Consider the following 17,500-nt stretch of genomic DNA (forward strand, 5'->3'; position numbering starts at 1 on the left):
TTTTTTTTATAAGGAGGTGATTATTTAATATTTATGGAAGGAGTCTAACGTAAAGCTTATGGAAAACATTACGTGTCCCCCCCCCCCCGCCCCATGATTTTCTGTGATTTGACTTTGCCGTGACTTTCGGGTTTGAGAATTGTGGGTAAAATTTAAAAACAAAAAAAAACAAGGGTTTAAAAAATGCCAGCTCTGTACAATTTAGTTTAATTTTGCGATACCGATCACACGTTCATGTCTCCTCATTATTATTATTATTATTATTATTATTATTATTATTATTATTATTATTATTATTATTTTATCTGACCCTCTTTGAGTTTCCTCTCACTCAAGCTTCATGCTCGGTCATTTTCTTTCCCTTCCTGTCTTCGCCTTCTCCTCTTTATCTCTGCGCCCTGAGTGCCAGAGAAGCTGTTTTCGTTTTAGCCCGTCATCTCTCCGCGCGGGCCGACCGCAGCCTCGTGTGTGAAACACGTCGGTCGTTAAAGCGCTTGGGCTTTGAGTTCACACTCCGGCGTAAACGCTAGGACGGGAAGTAGCTATCGTTAGTGCTCGTTATCGCCGTTTATCTCGTCCTGCGATTCTCTGTGACAGTTGTTTAGACTGAGCTGTCCCTGTTCTGTGTGTGTGTGTGTGTGTGTGTGTGTGTGTGTGTGTGTGTGAGAGAGATAGGGAGAGAGAGAAAGGAAAGATGTGGGCTATATGTAGAGTTTTGATGTGAGCTTATTTTGTGGAATTGGGAACACATGACTGTGAGGAAGCGTTTTAAAGTGGCTCCAAATGTTCCCCTGTCATTGAAACGATTCAGCCAGTACACACACACACACACACACACACACACACACACACACACACACTACAATTTCACCTAAAATCTTTAGAATCTCCTCCTTGCTCTAACTCCACGTCGTTCTTCTCGTCCCGCGTGCGTTTTCGTTCGTTATCGATGGAGCACGTGTACAGAACGTACTAAGCGTGACCGCGAACGAGACTCACCCGAACACCGCGTTTAGACCGGGATTAGTGTTTGTTTACAGTTTTCGACGGAGTCTTGAACCATTCTCACGGGTCATGAGCGTCACCCCGGCAACCATGATTCGGTTGATTACTAACTTTTAATTAAGTTCGCTGGCGGACTTGGCATCGATTGCGTCGGAGATAAATCGTAAAGCGCGTTTAACTCGTACGTAGCCCCGCCCCCGAATCAGCTTCATTGCAAAGTTTTATTTTTTTTTCGTTTTTGGGGATCCTAAAAACCAATCTGTCTGTCTGGAATTAATATCGAGGGGGGAGGAGTTTATCGTGCAGAAATAGATGGAGGGGGAGGAGTGTAATGCTCCTGCGTATGGATCCAGTGTATGGTAACCTATAGTGGGCGTGGCCTAAACAGAGGCCTAATAAGAATTCGGTTACATCCCTAGCACGGATAGGTGAATAAGTGTGCGTGTTATATTTTAATGTCCTTATAAGGAAAACGTCTTGTTCGCAATTGCACTGTACAATTCTTTAAACGTCGTTATTTATTTGTTGTTGTTGTTGTTGTTGTTGTTGTTATTTGCACTGCAGCATGCATGAGCGTTTCACCGGACAAGGAAACCTGTAGCACACCCCATAGCTCTCGAATCTCTGCGATAGTTTCTGTCTAACGGTAAAAAGTGCGGTCGAGACTTTTTATTTTTACGCCCCGTTTATACACCCTACCCCACTGGGATTAATTCCACGTCATGGCTGTTGCTCAGCGAGTGTGATCGTGTTGTAAAAGCGCGCCATTACCCAGCGATTGCGCATCATTGCATCGTGAGTCACACGCGAGAGCAAGGCGTCGGGACGTAAATGCCCGCTCCTTCACTCTCGCTCTTTATTACAGCCTATAAACTAAACATTAGGCTCGTCGTGTCATGTCAGTGATGTGTCCATGGGAGTTTTATGGTCTTACCCGCGCGGCTCCGATCTGCCAAACTGATTCTAAATGCCGTTTTGTCGTATTTATGTAAGATCAGCCGTTTGAATTCTACAAGGTTTACTCACGTGGTTAAATTGCGCTTTAATTGCGATTACTCCGTTTAAATAAATAAATAAATAAATAATCGTCAGCCGTATTAGAGAGCTTAGCGGAAGGTTGTGTGCGTTATAGTTTATATAAGATGAGTTTCCTGTCTGATGAACTTCAAAGTGAGGGGGGGGGGGGGGGAGGAGGCTGGTGATGGAACGTATAATAACGTTGATAATTGAAATAATGATCATTTATTTCCTACTGCCCTGAATAAGCTATTTCACGTAACGGATGTTTACTTGCGGTATGAGCTCACAAGACACGACAGTAACTGAGTTTACAGTACGTAAACGTGTACGTACGTTTGAGTCTTGTTACCCGGACGATCCACGACGTGACGTGTTTACGTCCTGTGAGAGCTCTTCACGAGTCCCTCGTTTGTCCCGAGCAGTTAAACCGCCCACTGTTCTTCAGAAAAATCCTCCAGGTCGTGCACGTTCTTTACTTTTCCAGAATCTTCCGCATATTCGGGCCCTTTCCAACGGCGTCCGTATCCGTCTTTTCACACTGGGGGCGACCGAGGGACTCGTACACGACTATCAGACAAGGTGCGAACGTTCACTGACGCTCAAGAAGGCGACACGATACATTAAGAGACAGGGGGGTGTAAACTTTTAAGCAGGACGCTCGATGTAAATTGTCATCCGTGACGATTTTTTTTTTTTTTCTCTCCGTTTTCTTTAACGACGGATTTTACACATCGTACGTTAGCATTGGCTCCGACTCATCCCGGGAAACTCGGGCGGCACGGAGATTATTCCGCGCTCCTCTTGCGGCCTCGGTCTAAATCCAGACGTTTTCATCAGGAGCTGATAAATGTTCCTTCTGCGACAGTAAAGATCCGTTTCGGATCTCGGAGGCTCCGGAAGTCGTGTGCTGAGCAGGAACGAGCGTATCAGTGTAATGAGAGAAGGCTGTTCTGTAGGTACTCTGAAGAGCAGGGATGAGTGAAAGCCAAACAGGCAATCATGCACTCATTCCTCATCTTCTAGTCATAAACGACTGCAGTTTATGGTTTTCCTGTGTGCTGCCAGCGTGCTTAGACTAAATAGCTCTTTGTATAAGTTCGATGTATGGCAGTAAAAGGATTTGGGCGCGTTCCACGCCGATGCGGTGGCGGTCCGGCCGGCTCTTGTTGTGGCCGGCGCGGGCCGCCGGGACCTTCCGAGCCCGATCTCGGGTTCTCTCTTCCTTCTGCTTTCCATCATTACCGTGTCGCTCGGAGATCCTTTTCATCACAACAGTAACTGCATACACTGACGCTCGCGTCATGCGCCCTTGAGTTTCGGGGCATGCGAAGGACAACCGTGCGTGTCCTTTTCCAGATCTCGTCATTTGTGTTCAAACACAATTACGCTTAATACTACGCTTTACAGGTGGTGGTATTTAAAAATGAGGGGTTTTTTTTCCCCCTCTACACAGAACAAAAAGTTCTGGCTTACAAATCAGATTTAGCATTTTCTGGAGAACATTTTTAATAAACTGCGTGCGATTTGATTGACGTGGCGGACGATCAGTCACGGACTTTGTCCGTAGTTCATCGGCAAGCGCACGATTATCTCGTTGCCGCTGTTTCAGCTACGAGTTTTATTCCTTTATACCACACCAATTTGCACGTCCGCCTCACGCCTCCAGGGTCGGGGGGTCGATTCCCGCCGTGGCCCTGTGTGTGTGGAGTTTGCGTGTTCTCCCCGTGCTGCGGGGGTTTCCTCCGGGTACTCCGGGTTCCTCCCCCAGTCCAAACACATGCATGGTAGGCTGACTGGCGTGTCTAAAGTGTCCGTAGTGTATGAATGGGTGTGTGAGTGTGTATGTGAGTGTGCCCTGCGATGGACTGGCACCCTGTCCAGGGTGTACCCCGCCTTGTGCCCCATGCTCCCTGAGATAGACTCCAGGTTCCCGGCGACCCCGTAGGATAAGCGTTATAGTAGATGGATGGATGGATGGATGCATGTTCAATGTTCAGTGTTGTCCGAGTTGCTGTCATGGAAAATCACTCAACACCTTCTGACCAATCAGAGGGGTGTGTTTTTGTTTTTCTCGACCCGGTGCACGGAAGTGCAAAGAATGGATCAGATCACTCATCGACGTTCTGAAACTTGTAGCCAGAAAAGTGTACAAAAGATTTGGGCGGAGTCTCAGAGATAAATCGCTGTAAGCCTCTTCACGTATTCACCTTCTTGTGCAGTTTGCATATCTCCATCACGAAAGACTCTTTATTCCAGATCCCCAATCCCCCCCCCATCACTTTGGGACCGTTCATTCCATGTCTGCCTCACTTCCCACGTTGTAATCTCATTCCGTGCCACGCCGTGCTGATGGCCTTCCTGCGTCACCGACGTGTTTCTATGAAACACTCGCTGAAAGGACGAAACGAATGCTTCGACGGAGTTTTTCAAACGTCGTATTTGCTGTGGATTATATCCCCCGAGGGCCTGTTAGAAATGAGAAGGAAGTCGGTGGAAAGAGCGCGACGCTGCGCGTTGATGAAGTTGACCGCAGGTACAGCTGGTAGAAAGCCTTGCTTCATGTCCGCTTGTCTTATAGTATCGTTCCTTTATTGAGATCACGATGGAGGGATGAGATCACATCCAGGTCGGTGTTCTTTAAACGGATTCGTCTTGCGTTAATTGCAATTGAGAGATAAACACCATCCCAACAGGGCTTTCTTCTCTTCTCCAACCTGGAATTTACCATCTGCCTCATTAACCTTGCGCTCTCTCTCTCTCTCTCTCTCTCTCTCTCTCGCGCTCTCTCTCGCGCTCTCTCTCGCGCTCTCTCGCGCTCTCTCTCTGACATACTCTCTCTCACTCACTCACACACTCTCTCACTCACTCACTCACTGACTCTCTCACACTCTCTCACTCACTCTCTCACTCTTTCTCACGCACACACTCTCTCTCATTCTCTCTCACTCACTCGCTCACTCACTCTCTCACTCGCTCACTCACTCTTTCTCACTCACTCTCACTCTTTCTCACGCACACGCTCTCTCTCATTCTCTCTCACTCACTCGCTCACTCACTCTCTCACTCGCTCACTCACTCTTTCTCACTCACTCTCACTCTTTCTCACTCACACACTCTCTCTCATTCTCTATCACTCTCTCACTCACTCGCTCATTCACTCTCTCACTCACTCTCTCACTCGCTCACTCGCTCACTCACTCTCACTCTTTCTCACTCACTCTCACTCTTTCTCACTCACACACTCTCTCTCATTCTCTCTCTCACTCACTCGCTCACTCACTCTCTCACTCTTTATCTCTCACTCACTCACACACTCTCTCTCATTCTCTCTCTCTCTCTCACTCTTTCTCACTCACTCTGTCTCTCTCTCTCACTCACTCTCTCATTCTCTTACTCTCTCTCTCACTCTTTCTCACTCACTCTCTCTCTTTCTCTCGCTCTCTCTCTCTCACTCTCCTTTTCACTCACTCTCTCTCACACTCACTCTCTCTCACACTCACTCTCCTTCTCACACTCACTCTCCTTTTCACTCTCTCTCTCACTCACTCTCTCACACTCACTCTCTTTCTCTCTCTCTCTCACTCTGCTAGAGACCGGTGTGTTTGTGTAGGCTTGTGCTCTCTGTGAGGTCATGCTTCAACTCGGTCATTTTTTAAAAAAAATGTATAAAACATTCGATCTCGTTTGAGTTAACAGGACATGTAGCATGCCCAGAGTTTATAAATAACACCACACTGTTCAATCTGCCAAGCCCAATCAGCCGCGGTCATCCTGTAGGGGTCAAACCTTTTCAACGCTCCGATCCCCTCCCTTTTCCTACTTTCTGCCTTTTCATTACCAGCCTCCTAACCTCAGTCTCAGCCGGGCTAGCCTGAGAGCAGGTCTTTCTTTGTGCCACGCTCAACACACTCGGGGTAACAGGAGAAGTTTTTTGCGGGGGGGGGGGGGGGGGGTTGGTGGAAACACGCACCCCTTAAGACAAAACCTCCTCTACAGCAGGCCTGCCAGTGCCTCTGGTAATGTGATTTAAGCCTGGTGTGCTCGCAGTTGTGCTGTCGTGAACTGCGCAGATGTTTTCTGTGTGCTGCTCAGGTTTCAGCTGGTGGGATGAATGTGGGTGTTTGGGTGCTAGGGACACCAGTGCTTTTCCCCAGTGGTTCCGTCTCTCTGAGCTTTTGCTCACCACAGTTTACACCTGTGTGTGTGGGTGTGTGTATCTGGAGTGAGGTAGGAGTCGTGTGTACATGACCGACGGAAACGTTCACTCCTCCACGTACTCGGTCTTCATTCCTCATGTATATAGCATAGAGCAGCGTCCTGTCCTGTCCTGTCCATAAAGGGTCAGTTTGGCTGCAGGTTTTCATTCCAGGAGCCAAACCATCATCGTCGAATGAAGGCCAAGATGTACTGATTTAAACAGGTTGGAGTCAGGTGTGGCTTGGAACAAAAAAAGTTGCCACCAGTAAGATTGGAATCGTCTAACCGGCTTAGATATTTCAGCCAGTTTGTAAACAGAAGATGGAGGTAACAAGTAGAGTTTGTGGCCAGACAATTTTCCCCCACATCAAGTTACTACAATGTCTACAAACAAGGTGATCACAGACCTCGGTACAACACGACAGGCTGGGCAGACTACAGGCACGAGGCAGGTCCTCCATCTGCTCTCAGAGTCCAAAAACATCTGGCCTTAGATGAAATCCCCTGTTGACAACAGAGAAGGTGTAGGAAAGGAAGAGCCGAGAAAGAGCGCAAGATCACGATCAAGCTTCTGCCTCTTATCCATATCTGACGCCTGCCACTGGTGTATTTATTTAGTTTTTTTTTTATCCATTTATAGCAACCTCACAATAAAATACACACACACACAAGTCAACTGTGACCGGTGTTTTCACTTTCAAACCAGAGATGACTTGTGAAGCTAAGATTGCTCTCTTGCTCTCCTGAAGCCCTTCTGTCGTTCCTCTCCATTAAATGTAAGATATTTTTAACAGACAATCCTTAAAAGCACTTTTGATTTAGCATCTAGATCTAGTTGAAATTAGATCTCCTGTATTGGCGCTCCAGAGAGAACAAGATGTCGCCCCCACCCCGCCCCACCCCCAGCCACCGCTCGACATCCTACGCTATTCCTTCTGTACTCTCGTCCGGTTATAACAGATCAGGATCAGCATCCCATGTGATCCATCATCATGAATGTGCCCCAGGAAGCCGAGAAGAAACGCTACACCGCACCGTCGGCGCGAGACGCCTCTCAGAAGCGCCTCGTACGACTAAAGTCATTCCGCAGCACCTCGTCTCCGAACGTCCGGCCGCGACACGGACTCGGCAGCAGACTCTGACCAAGAGAGGCGGAAAACAAAAGCAGATGAAAACAGTCAGGGAGCAGAAGTAAAAGCTGGAAAAGCCATCAGCCCCCAGACTCCAATTAAGGATGGAGTTATGGAAAAATTGAGCCTGGTGCTTTTGTTTTTTTCACGCCGACATAAAAAAAAAAAATGCTCAATTCGAGAACTTATCTCCTCTGCACACGGGAGTCCTTTAAGCAGGTAGAGAGGCTCCGTGGCTCCCGAGGCTCCTGAGAAATAATAAGTGACGGGCCTTTTTAGATACATCAGAAGACTCCAATAGAGAGCTCTTTCTTGGAAAGAAAAGGAAGAAGGGGTGGTGTCATAAAGTGTTTTATTTCTCTTGTACCACAGCACCAGTTCTACCCCTGCAATTATTTATTTATTTTTTATTAAACTGACGCGTTACTTTTTATCCATTTTATAATTACTTTGAACGACGTACACAAAAGGAGCTACGTTATATAGTGGCTATAAACACTCGTTTACCTTACTAGACTCTCATTTTTTGTCTTTCAGGGAGCCTTTACATTTTTATGAATACTATATAATAGACTTCCCGGCCTAAGCCCTTTAGAAAGCGGAGCTCCCTTAAGTACCCAAAAAAAAACCCTTTGGAAGTAAATAAGTAAAAGGCTTTAAAAACACACCATACGAGGTTCCGTAGCAATCATAGACTAGCTCTTTGACGCTAGTTAGTGACGAGTCTCTCACGTCGTGTACGGTTTGTCACTTTTAAAAAAAAAAAAGGGAGTTCATTTACGTGGTGGCTCACCGGTTAAGGCTCTGGGTTACCGATCAGAACGTCGAGGGTTCGAGCCCTCGGGCAAGGCCCCGACTCGGCAGTGGCAGCTTGGTGGTGCTGGGGTTTGAAAGCCATTCTCTTAATCAGTAACCCAGAGCCTTAACCATTGAGCCACCACTGCCTCTTACCAGATCTGGGCTGGTAAAGTGTCTGAAGCTTTCCAGCAGCGGAGGTCAGATATTGCTCAGATAATGCTCTGGGTTATTATAAAGAGAGACCGTGTGTGTACGTATGTAGGTGTGATCACACACACGGTCGTATGATGGATCGAGCAGGTGCGTGATGAGGAAAATCGGAGTAGCAGTTTTGGCCTCCCTCCTCCTCTGTGATCCCATTTGGCGCCGCACAAAGCATAAATGTACTAATGATCCCAGCTGGCAGCCCAACAACTCTGTCTGTGTGTGTTTCCCCTGATGCATTAGCTAACATTCCTGCCTTGACATTCTTTTGTCTGACGAGCTCTGGGATAGGACAGAGAGGAAAAACAAATACCGCTCCATGACACAAGCTGTCTCTTTCTCCTTCGACGACGGGAGCGGGAGTAACCGAGCCCGTATCGCTCGGGCAGAAAAGCACTTTCCACATATGCACTTCAATGGAAAACGGCTTCTACAGTGTCGCTCCCCAGACACCAATTCCTACACAGTACAGCTTGATTCAGAGTACTGTCCAATACATATTTCAAATAGCGCTGCTAAATAGTTGTCGTTTTCCTTTTAAAAAAAGAAAAAAAGAATTTAAAAAAAAGAAAAGATCAGCATCTGTGATTGTGATCCGATTCTTTTTTTTATATCTTTTTTTTTTTTATTTTTTTCCTTTCTCTTTCCTCGTCCTGCTGCAGGAAATAGGGTCGCTCATAAATGCAGGATATGGGAAGTGGTCACTGGGGTTGGGGTGCGCATAAAAGATTGTTGTCCCTGAGGGATATGGATACAATAATCCTGAATCCAGTTAACACGCACACTTGGGGATCAGAGGTCTCTGTACGTGCACTAAATGGAGAGTTCCTCCGGAAACTGTTTGATGCTGGGGGTCTCCCTGATGCTCCTCCAGGGGCCTGTCTGCTATCCGTAACATCTTCAGCAGACGCCTGTAAATGAGGGGGTGAGAGATCCTGGATGATGCATGCCTGAGAGCTTGGGTTAACCATACACCATACGTACGTCTCTCTTCAATTCCAGTTGAACTCTGGATCGTGATTGGTCAGAAGGTCTTGGTTAGTTTTCTAGTACAGCAGCTCTGACCGTATCACGGCTGCAAATCACGGTTAAATGCCCTCGTTCTAATACGTCGCCGTTTCTATAGAAACAACTCGTTCACAGAGACCTATACAGCGAGTGCTCCGTATAAACAGATTAAAAATGTTCATTATTTCCTGTATGGAAGGAGTCTCCGGTGTCAGAGGTAAAGCTGTACGTGTATGTTTCCTGACACTGGAATATCTTCAGGAAAGAGGAGGTCGGGTTTGCAGCCTCAGGGGGTTTTTTTTTTTTTTGGTCCCGTTAACGTACTCGCACCAACCTGGTGGTGGTGGTGTTTGTTTTTTCTATAACTGCACCACACACAGTGCTTCATGCTTTACTTAACAAGGAGTCCTCCTTTATCCTTTATGTTGGGACACGGAAGGGATGAGCCGATGCCCGTAGAAGGAAAAAAATCGCCCTCGCAAGAGTTTCCCTAAAATTCCAACAATGCAGAAAGTCGCTCGAATGTGTCCAGGTTTGTTTTGTTCACCTGGAAAAACTTGCAAGGCCTAAACAAGCGGAATACTTGAAAATCCATGTTCCCGTGTAACTTGGACAAATCGATACAACATGGGACAAGAAAATTTAGGTTGCAGGGACGGGTCTGGTTCCACGTTTCCATACGCTGAGAAAGAAATGCAACGCGTCTGTGTTCTGATTTATAATCAGACAGGTATGGCTTTACTTAGGGGTACATGGTCCTAAAAAGCACTTTGTCTTACTCCGTCGTGTGTGTGTGTGTGTGTGTGTGTGTGTGTGCATTTCTCTTCTCTCTTGTGTCTAAAGAGATGTTGGGATAACGGAGAAAGTCATGCCAATTTGACCTTATCCTTAATTACCACGTCTTCGCTCTTATCGTTCCTTCTTTTTAACAAATACCTCGACGACTTCTTGTTAAGCTCTTGGCGTCATTTTCTTTCCTTCGGGTCTCTCGTGTTAATATTTATAGTGTCTGAGGGCCTTCTTTTCGAGGTCCTCTCCGTATACAGGCCGCAGCAGCGACTTCTGAGCGTGCTCTGGAAATTTGGGAGGAGCAGTGGCTCGTGTGCAAGTGTACTCTATATTTACACTGAATTTAGAGGCTTTAATAAGCCGGTGTTTTTAGGGGTTTTTTTTCTTTCCTTCTCTCGCTGGAAGGGTCGGTTTGATTTGTGAGCTGCTAGTCAGTAATTGTAAGTTCCATTGCGCCAATTAACTAGCCATTAGGCGGTGCAGGTCTGGGAGCATGGTGTGGACATGTCTGCATGTTCCAGCCATTATTCACCATGTTCAGCACCAGAAACTGGAAAACGTTGCTCTGTCCCATGTCTGTTTTCCATATTTATACCTGTTACTAGTAGTAGAAGCTATTTCGGATGGACTCGCTTTGCCAGTATGCTTCATGTCGTCCCTCGCGATGATTTGTCTTACCGAGATGCATTCTTCTGAGGGGGAAAAAAGAGAGAGCGAAATTGGAATTAATGTTCCATAAGCGTATCCAGCGTCCAGAATACCGAAAGATTTTTTTTTCTCCCCCCCCCCCCCCCCCCCCTTTTCATTCTGGAATGAATTCATTTCCATCTAATTTAAGGAACAGGAGGCTTTGCAGGGAGAACTTTTCAATCCAAGCCTTGATTTATTCATCCGCATTGAAACGGAGGGCAGCGTTTTTGGCGGCTCCGGACCGAGCCGTCTGTAAGGCTTTAAACGGTTTTGAAAGGTCTGACTTATGAAGTCCCTTCAAGTGAAGAACAGGAATTTGTACTGACTGGCTGTGATGGAGAACCTACGCACCTGCCTTGAAGTGGAGAAACAAAGATTCTTCACGCCAGAACCGGCGGTGCGTCATATAGGCCAAAAGGCACGATTATGTACTCGAACACACTGTCCTTGCATGTAAGGTAATCGGAACTCTGTGTTTTTGGCTTATTAATGCGGATCGTTTTTCCAAAACGAATTAGATTTGATTAAATTATGGGTTCGACTGACACAAGCACAGCAACTTCCAGGTTAACTCGAGTGAAACGAAAGTCGTTCCAGTGTAATTTTATACGAAGGACTTGTGCGCACACACACACACTTGTACTACAGGGTCGGTTTGACTTATGGCGTGTTTCATTTGTATCCCACCATATCATTAAGTGACCCTATTAAGTGAACACGCTGTAAGGAATGAATGGCTCTCTCTGCAGTGACACATCTGTGCAGCTCTGTAGCGGGCACTGCGGAAACCATTATAACCAATAAATCAGGTACTTCTCTCTTACCCCCATTGCCTCAGTCCATAATTTTCATACTCGCTTAATCTCTGGTATCTTACATCATATCCACGCGTCTATCCATCGCTTAAGAAAACAAAAGGAGACGCGTACGCTGGTGCGAAAGTGCAGCGATGGATGCAGCAGTGGAATATTAGGTGTCTTTGGTTTGGTTGAGCGCTCGTGCTAGCTAGCGTCTGTCACGAGTGAGAAATGACGGGTAGGTTTCTGTTTTTCAGCGTGGTCTGCGCCGGTCGTTTGAGAAAGCGGGATTGAGTAGCTCTCCGGGATAATCAGACAGGAAGTTTTTGTGGTGGCATTGCCGATTACCTCCGGCACATGAAAACCCATCAGCTGTAACGGCTCCTGTTAGGAGGACTCCGATCGGGCTCGTTCCTGCAGCGCCAGAGCCTGAGGATTCTTCCCTCCATTTCATTCTGTCTGCTTCAGAAAGACACAAATATGCGAATGTGAAAAAGCAGAAGCTAATTGCGGTGTCGGATTTTGCACAGACAAGCAGAGATGGGTCTGCGCTGGCCTCGTTGTGGAGAGACACAGGAAAGGGAAGTGATATCTTATAGTTGATGGGGGGGGGGGGGGGGGGGGGGGGGCAGTGATGGCTTGAGGGGCAGTGGTGCCTTGAGGATTAAGGCTCTGGGTTGGTTACTGATCAGAAGGTCGGGGTTCAAGCCCCAGCACTGCCAGGTTCTGGGTTACTGATCGGGAGGTCGGGGTTCAGGCCCCAGCACTGCCAGGTTCTGGGTTACTGATCGGGAGGTCGGGGTTCAGGCCCCAGCACTGCCAGGTTCTGGGTTACTGATTGGAAGGTTACTGGGTTCTGGGTTACTGATCGGAAGGTCGGGGTTCAAGCCCCAGCACTGCCAGGTTCTGGGTTACTGATCGGGAGGTCGGGGTTCAGGCCCCAGCACTGCCAGGTTCTGGGTTACTGATCGGAAGGTCGGGGTTCAAGCCCCAGCACTGCCAGGTTCTGGGTTACTGATCGGGAGGTCGGGGTTCAGGCCCCAGCACTGCCAGGTTCTGGGTTACTGATTGGAAGGTTACTGGGTTCTGGGTTACTGATCGGGAGGTCGGGGTTCAGGCCCCAGCACTGCCAGGTTCTGGGTTACTGATCGGAAAGTCGGGGTTCAGGCCCCAGCACTGCCAGGTTCTGGGTTACTGATCGGAAAGTCGAGGGTTCAGGCCCCAGCACTGCCAAGCTGCCACTGTTGGGCCCTTGAGCAAGGCCCTTACCCCTCTCTTCTTGTGCCGTACAATGGCTGACCCCGCGCTCTGACCCCAACCTCTTAACATGCCGGGATATGTGGGGGAAAAAAAAGAATTTCACTGTGCTGTAACGTGACCAATAAAGACTCGTTATCATTATAGTTATTAGACGCGTGGACCGCACTCCTAACCTCGAACCTCTTTCCCTATCTGTTTAGCTGGTTTACGGAGGAGCTTCCGTCTCAGCAAAAGAGGAAAGAAGACAAACAAGTCCATGTACGAGTGTAAAAAGAGCGAGCGGTACGACACCGCTGACGTCCCCACTTACGAAGAAGTCGTTCCGTACTGCAGAGCCCACGGAGCCAAGCACAGACTCGTCGCCCTGCTCGGTAAGTGCTGCTACTGTACGTGTTTATAACAAGACGTCACCAAGACGTCACCAACTTCACAACCTGTATACAAACATCTTTAGAACTAAACACTTTTTTTTTATTTCGTTAGAAATCGTATAACCGATTTGATTCGGTTTAAACAGCCATTCATACGTCTGCTTATTTATTCATGTATTTTTAAATAAGGCGAAAACCCCCGAAGCATAAACTCGTCCGTCCCGAAGATGTCTGAAAAGTTACCTGGCATTGACACTGGAGACTCCTTCCATTAAATATTAAATACAGTAAATCTCCTTACAGAAAGGTCAGCACGTCAATGGTCCATCTTTCTCTGCTGTGTAAACGATAACGTAGCGCAGGAGGTAGCCGTTTATGCTCCTTTCCCAGGCGAAAGTCCACGATGCCGTGTGCTTTACCGCTGACGGATACAATCGCGGGACTATTTTAGTCTGTATTTAGCGCCGGGTCATGGCGATGCACCGTGTGCTAGGCCTTGCTTGGGTTTAGTTTGGTGAATTAAACGGCGCATGGACTTCGTCACAAAGCGTACGTGTGCTCCGAGTGTTTTTCTCTCATCACGATGCCCCAATTAGGCCTCTGCTATTGCAGTCAGGCTAACGCAAATATTTTCAATTAACTCTCCTAATTTGGAGGACCGTGTCATGGACAGTCTCAGCGCTGACGGGGAAAAGACCCTGCCGTCAGTCTGCTGTGTGTTTGCTCTGTTTTTATTTCAGCTTGTTTTTCTGTCCCGTGAGATGAACCTTCTTGCTTTTCCTGCTCTGTATTTTCTTTTCCCCCATCCTCCTCTATTTTTCTTTTTTGCTCTCTATTATTGTTCCTGTCTTTTCTGGGTTCCTCTGTCCTGTCTTTGTTTCTCATTTTATTTTGTGATTAATGTATTTCTCTCTCTCTCTCTCTCTTTCACACACACACTCTTTCTCTCTCTCTCTCTCTCTCTCTCTCTCTCTCTGTCTCTCGCTCTCTTTCTTTCATTTTATTTTGTGATGAATATATTTCTCTCTCTGTCGATCTTTCTTTCTCTCGCTTTCTTTCTCTTTGTCTCTCTTTCTCTCTCTCTCTCTGTTTCTCTGTCTCTCTCGTTCTCTCTCTTTTTCTCTCTCTCTCTCTCTGTCTGTCTTTCTCTGTCTCTCTCTTCATTTCTCTCTCTCTCTCTCTGTTTCTCTCTGTCTCGCTCTCTGTCCTTCTCTCTCTTTCTCTCTCTCACTCTTTCACACACACACTTTCTCTTTTTCTCACTCTCTCTCTCTCTCTCTGTCTCTCGCCCTCTTTCTTTCATTTTATTTTGTGATGAATATATTTCTCTCTTTCTCGCTCTTTCTCTCTCTGTCGCGCTTTCTTTCTCTCGCTTTCTCTCTGTCTCTCTTTCTCTGTCTCTCTCTCTTTCTCTCTCTCTCTCTGTTTCTCTCTGTCTGTTTCTCTGTCTCTCTCTTTCTCTCTCTTTTTCTCTCTCTCTCTCTGTATTTCTGTCTTTCTTCATTTCTCTTTTTCTCTCTGTTTCTCTCTGTCTCACTCTCTGTCCTTCTCTCTCTCTCTCTTTCTCTCTTTCACACACACACTCTTTCTCTTTTTCTCACTCTTTCTCTCTCTCTCTCTCTCTCTCTTGCCCTCTTTCATTTTATTTTGTGATGAATATATTTCTCTCTTTCTCGCTCTTTCTTTCTCTCGCTTTCTTTCTCTTTGTCTCTTTCTCTCTCTCTCTGTCTGTTTCTCTCTGTTTCTCTCTCTCTCTCTCTCTCTCTCTCTCTCTCTCTCTCTCTCTCTCTCTTTCTCTCTCTCTCGCTCATTCATTCAGCATTATTCAGAATAGACATTATTCTTGAATTCAGAACCATTAGTTAAATAACTTTGTTTTTTTTACATTCTCTGTCATTCTCTCTCTCTCTCTCTCTCTCTCTCTCTCTCTCTCTCTCCTCTTTCTTTGATCTGACCCTGAGCGTTCCTTGGCCTGGATGTATCTCTGTTTTGAAGTGTGGACGAAACACACGTTCATCTAAACCAAAGCCATTTGACACGTTTAACTTCACCATCACGAGAAGTCGTGTGACGCCGGCTCCGGACGACGCGGTGAAACAGAACCCGCCGTATCCCTCTCCGCTTTCCCTCCGACGCGAGACACGTGTCCGTCAGAGGCTCCGCTTCGGACGAACGTCCAGACCAATAAGGATCTTATCTATTTAGACACGTATTAATCCCCGAGCCAGGATAAACGCACGCGTACACGTGCGCACGTTATTAGAGAGATCACCGTCGTGTCTCGGCTGAAACCCGATTATCTAACCGAGCAGACGATCCGCTTCGCTCGACGTCTTTTGATTCCAGCCGAGGGGAATGTCCGTGACGTCGGTGTCATGGGATTCCTGTTAGCGGCGGTGCTAACACCGGGACGCGACGTCCAGGACTGAAAAATTCATTTAGAAATAATAAACAAAATATCGACGCGGTAACAGATTGACGGGATTTTGGCTCTCGGGTTTTACACGGGTAGTGTGTGTGTGTGTGTGTGTGTGTGTGTGTGTGTGTGTGTGTGTGTGTGAGGATTTGAAGGATCTGGAGACTGCGAAGATTACAGAACTATCGATCGGATCACAAATACACACCAGCCGTGACCGAAAGCAAAGAAAACGCCCCCCCGTACTCCGAGTTCATCCCCCTGCTTGGGATCTGGACGCGCTCTTCAAACCCGAGTGACGTCAGAGCACGCCTGGCCGGACAGCAGGAAACAAAGCAGGACTTCGTACCTTTTAAGCGAGTTTAAACGCACTATTTTGTGGAGCTCTTTCGGATTCCTGCGGCCAGAAACGCCCGATTCTGCCGCAGCTTTTCAAAAAAGAATTTTGCCGAGATTTTCGTGTACGAAATTGTCCCGCGCGCTCTTTCGCGGCGGTGTTTGTTGGTAAACGAGACCTTCTGGCTGTACTCGTGTTCGACGCACGTGAATCGAAGACCGCCTCGACTGGACGAGCGCCGCGACGACGTCACGCGACGCGTCTCGGCCCGATCCTGCGGGAATTTCGGAAAACCACAAGCACGTGTGTGCGTGCGTGTGTGCGTGCGCGTTTGTGTGTGCGTGTGCGTGCGTGCGTGCGTGTGTGTGTGAAAACACATTGTGAACGCGACAGGTTCATGCTGAAACATTGAATATAACCGTGTATTATAACACAGTGTGCTGCTCGGCCTGGAAGTGATTACACGTCTGCTATTAAAGAGCTCTCCTGCTAATGAGAGACCTGATCGACTCTGACACTTTTACTGCTTCTGCAACAGTGTGAGTGAGAGTGTGTGTAAGTGAGAGAGAGAGAGAGAGAGTGTGTATGTGTGAGAGTGTGTGTGTGTGTGTGTGTGTTCAGATACACACGATCTTATCTCACGATAAGACGATACTGTCAGACACTCGCGCTCAGACTAAATCAGAAAACATTCACTAAAATTTCTCAAAGTTGTTGTTGTTGTTGTTGTTGTTGTTGTTGTTGTTTTAAAAAAAAAACACACACACACAGAAAAATGTAGCCACTGTTTCCGCTGGTTAAAATGACTGCAGCTTAAATAAAGAAAAGAGAAGTAAACGATAGACGATGAGAGGTGAGTTAGGCCTGTGTTAGATCGGGTTTAAGTGGTAAGGTGTGTGTGTGTGTGTGTGTGTGTGTGTGTGTGTGTGTGTGTGTGTGTGTGTGTGTGTGTGAAGAGCGGTTTAAGGCGGACTGTATCTCTGCTGATCCGATTATCAGATTAACACACGGCACTACAATGCACACAGACACAGCCGAGTTACGAGACCGTGAGGGAGAGTGGAGTCGAGACTGAGATTAGGAGAGAGAGAGGAAAGAAAGTGAGGGGAAAGGAGGATGGGCGAGGAAGAAGAAGGAAAGAATGGAAGGGATTTGAAAAGAAGCAAGAGAGCGTCAGAGAAGGTGGAGAGATGAAAGGAGAGAGTGACGGACAGCGGTCAGAAAGTGCACAGAAGAAAGGAAAGTCTGTATGATGTCTGTGAGTCTGTACGATGTCTGGGGGTCTGTATGATGTCTGTATGATGTCTGTGGGTCTGTACGATGTCTGGGGGTCTGTATGATGTCGTCTGTATGATGTCTGTGGGTCTGTATGATGTCTGTGGGTCTGTATGATGTCTGGGAGTCTGTACGATGTCTGTGGGTCTATATGATGTCTGTATGTCTGTGCGGTGTCTGTATGTCTGTGAGTTTGTACGATG

The 17,500-nt window shown here is 47.1% G+C and overlaps 1 protein-coding gene across 2 annotated transcripts in view; it reads left to right on the forward strand.

Annotated features, from left to right (window-relative positions):
- Positions 1-17,500, forward strand: part of mpp7a (MAGUK p55 scaffold protein 7a) — a 128,393-nt gene that overhangs the window by 90,548 nt on the left and 20,345 nt on the right. For both annotated transcript variants that reach the window (XM_053684838.1, XM_053684839.1), the window contains one exon: positions 13,099-13,269. In XM_053684838.1, the coding sequence (XP_053540813.1) occupies positions 13,099-13,269 (171 nt within the window). The remainder of the gene's footprint in view (positions 1-13,098; positions 13,270-17,500) is intronic.

This window comes from Ictalurus punctatus, chromosome 13 (assembly GCF_001660625.3).
Source record: "Ictalurus punctatus breed USDA103 chromosome 13, Coco_2.0, whole genome shotgun sequence".
In the NCBI taxonomy this organism is placed as follows: domain Eukaryota; kingdom Metazoa; phylum Chordata; class Actinopteri; order Siluriformes; family Ictaluridae; genus Ictalurus; species Ictalurus punctatus.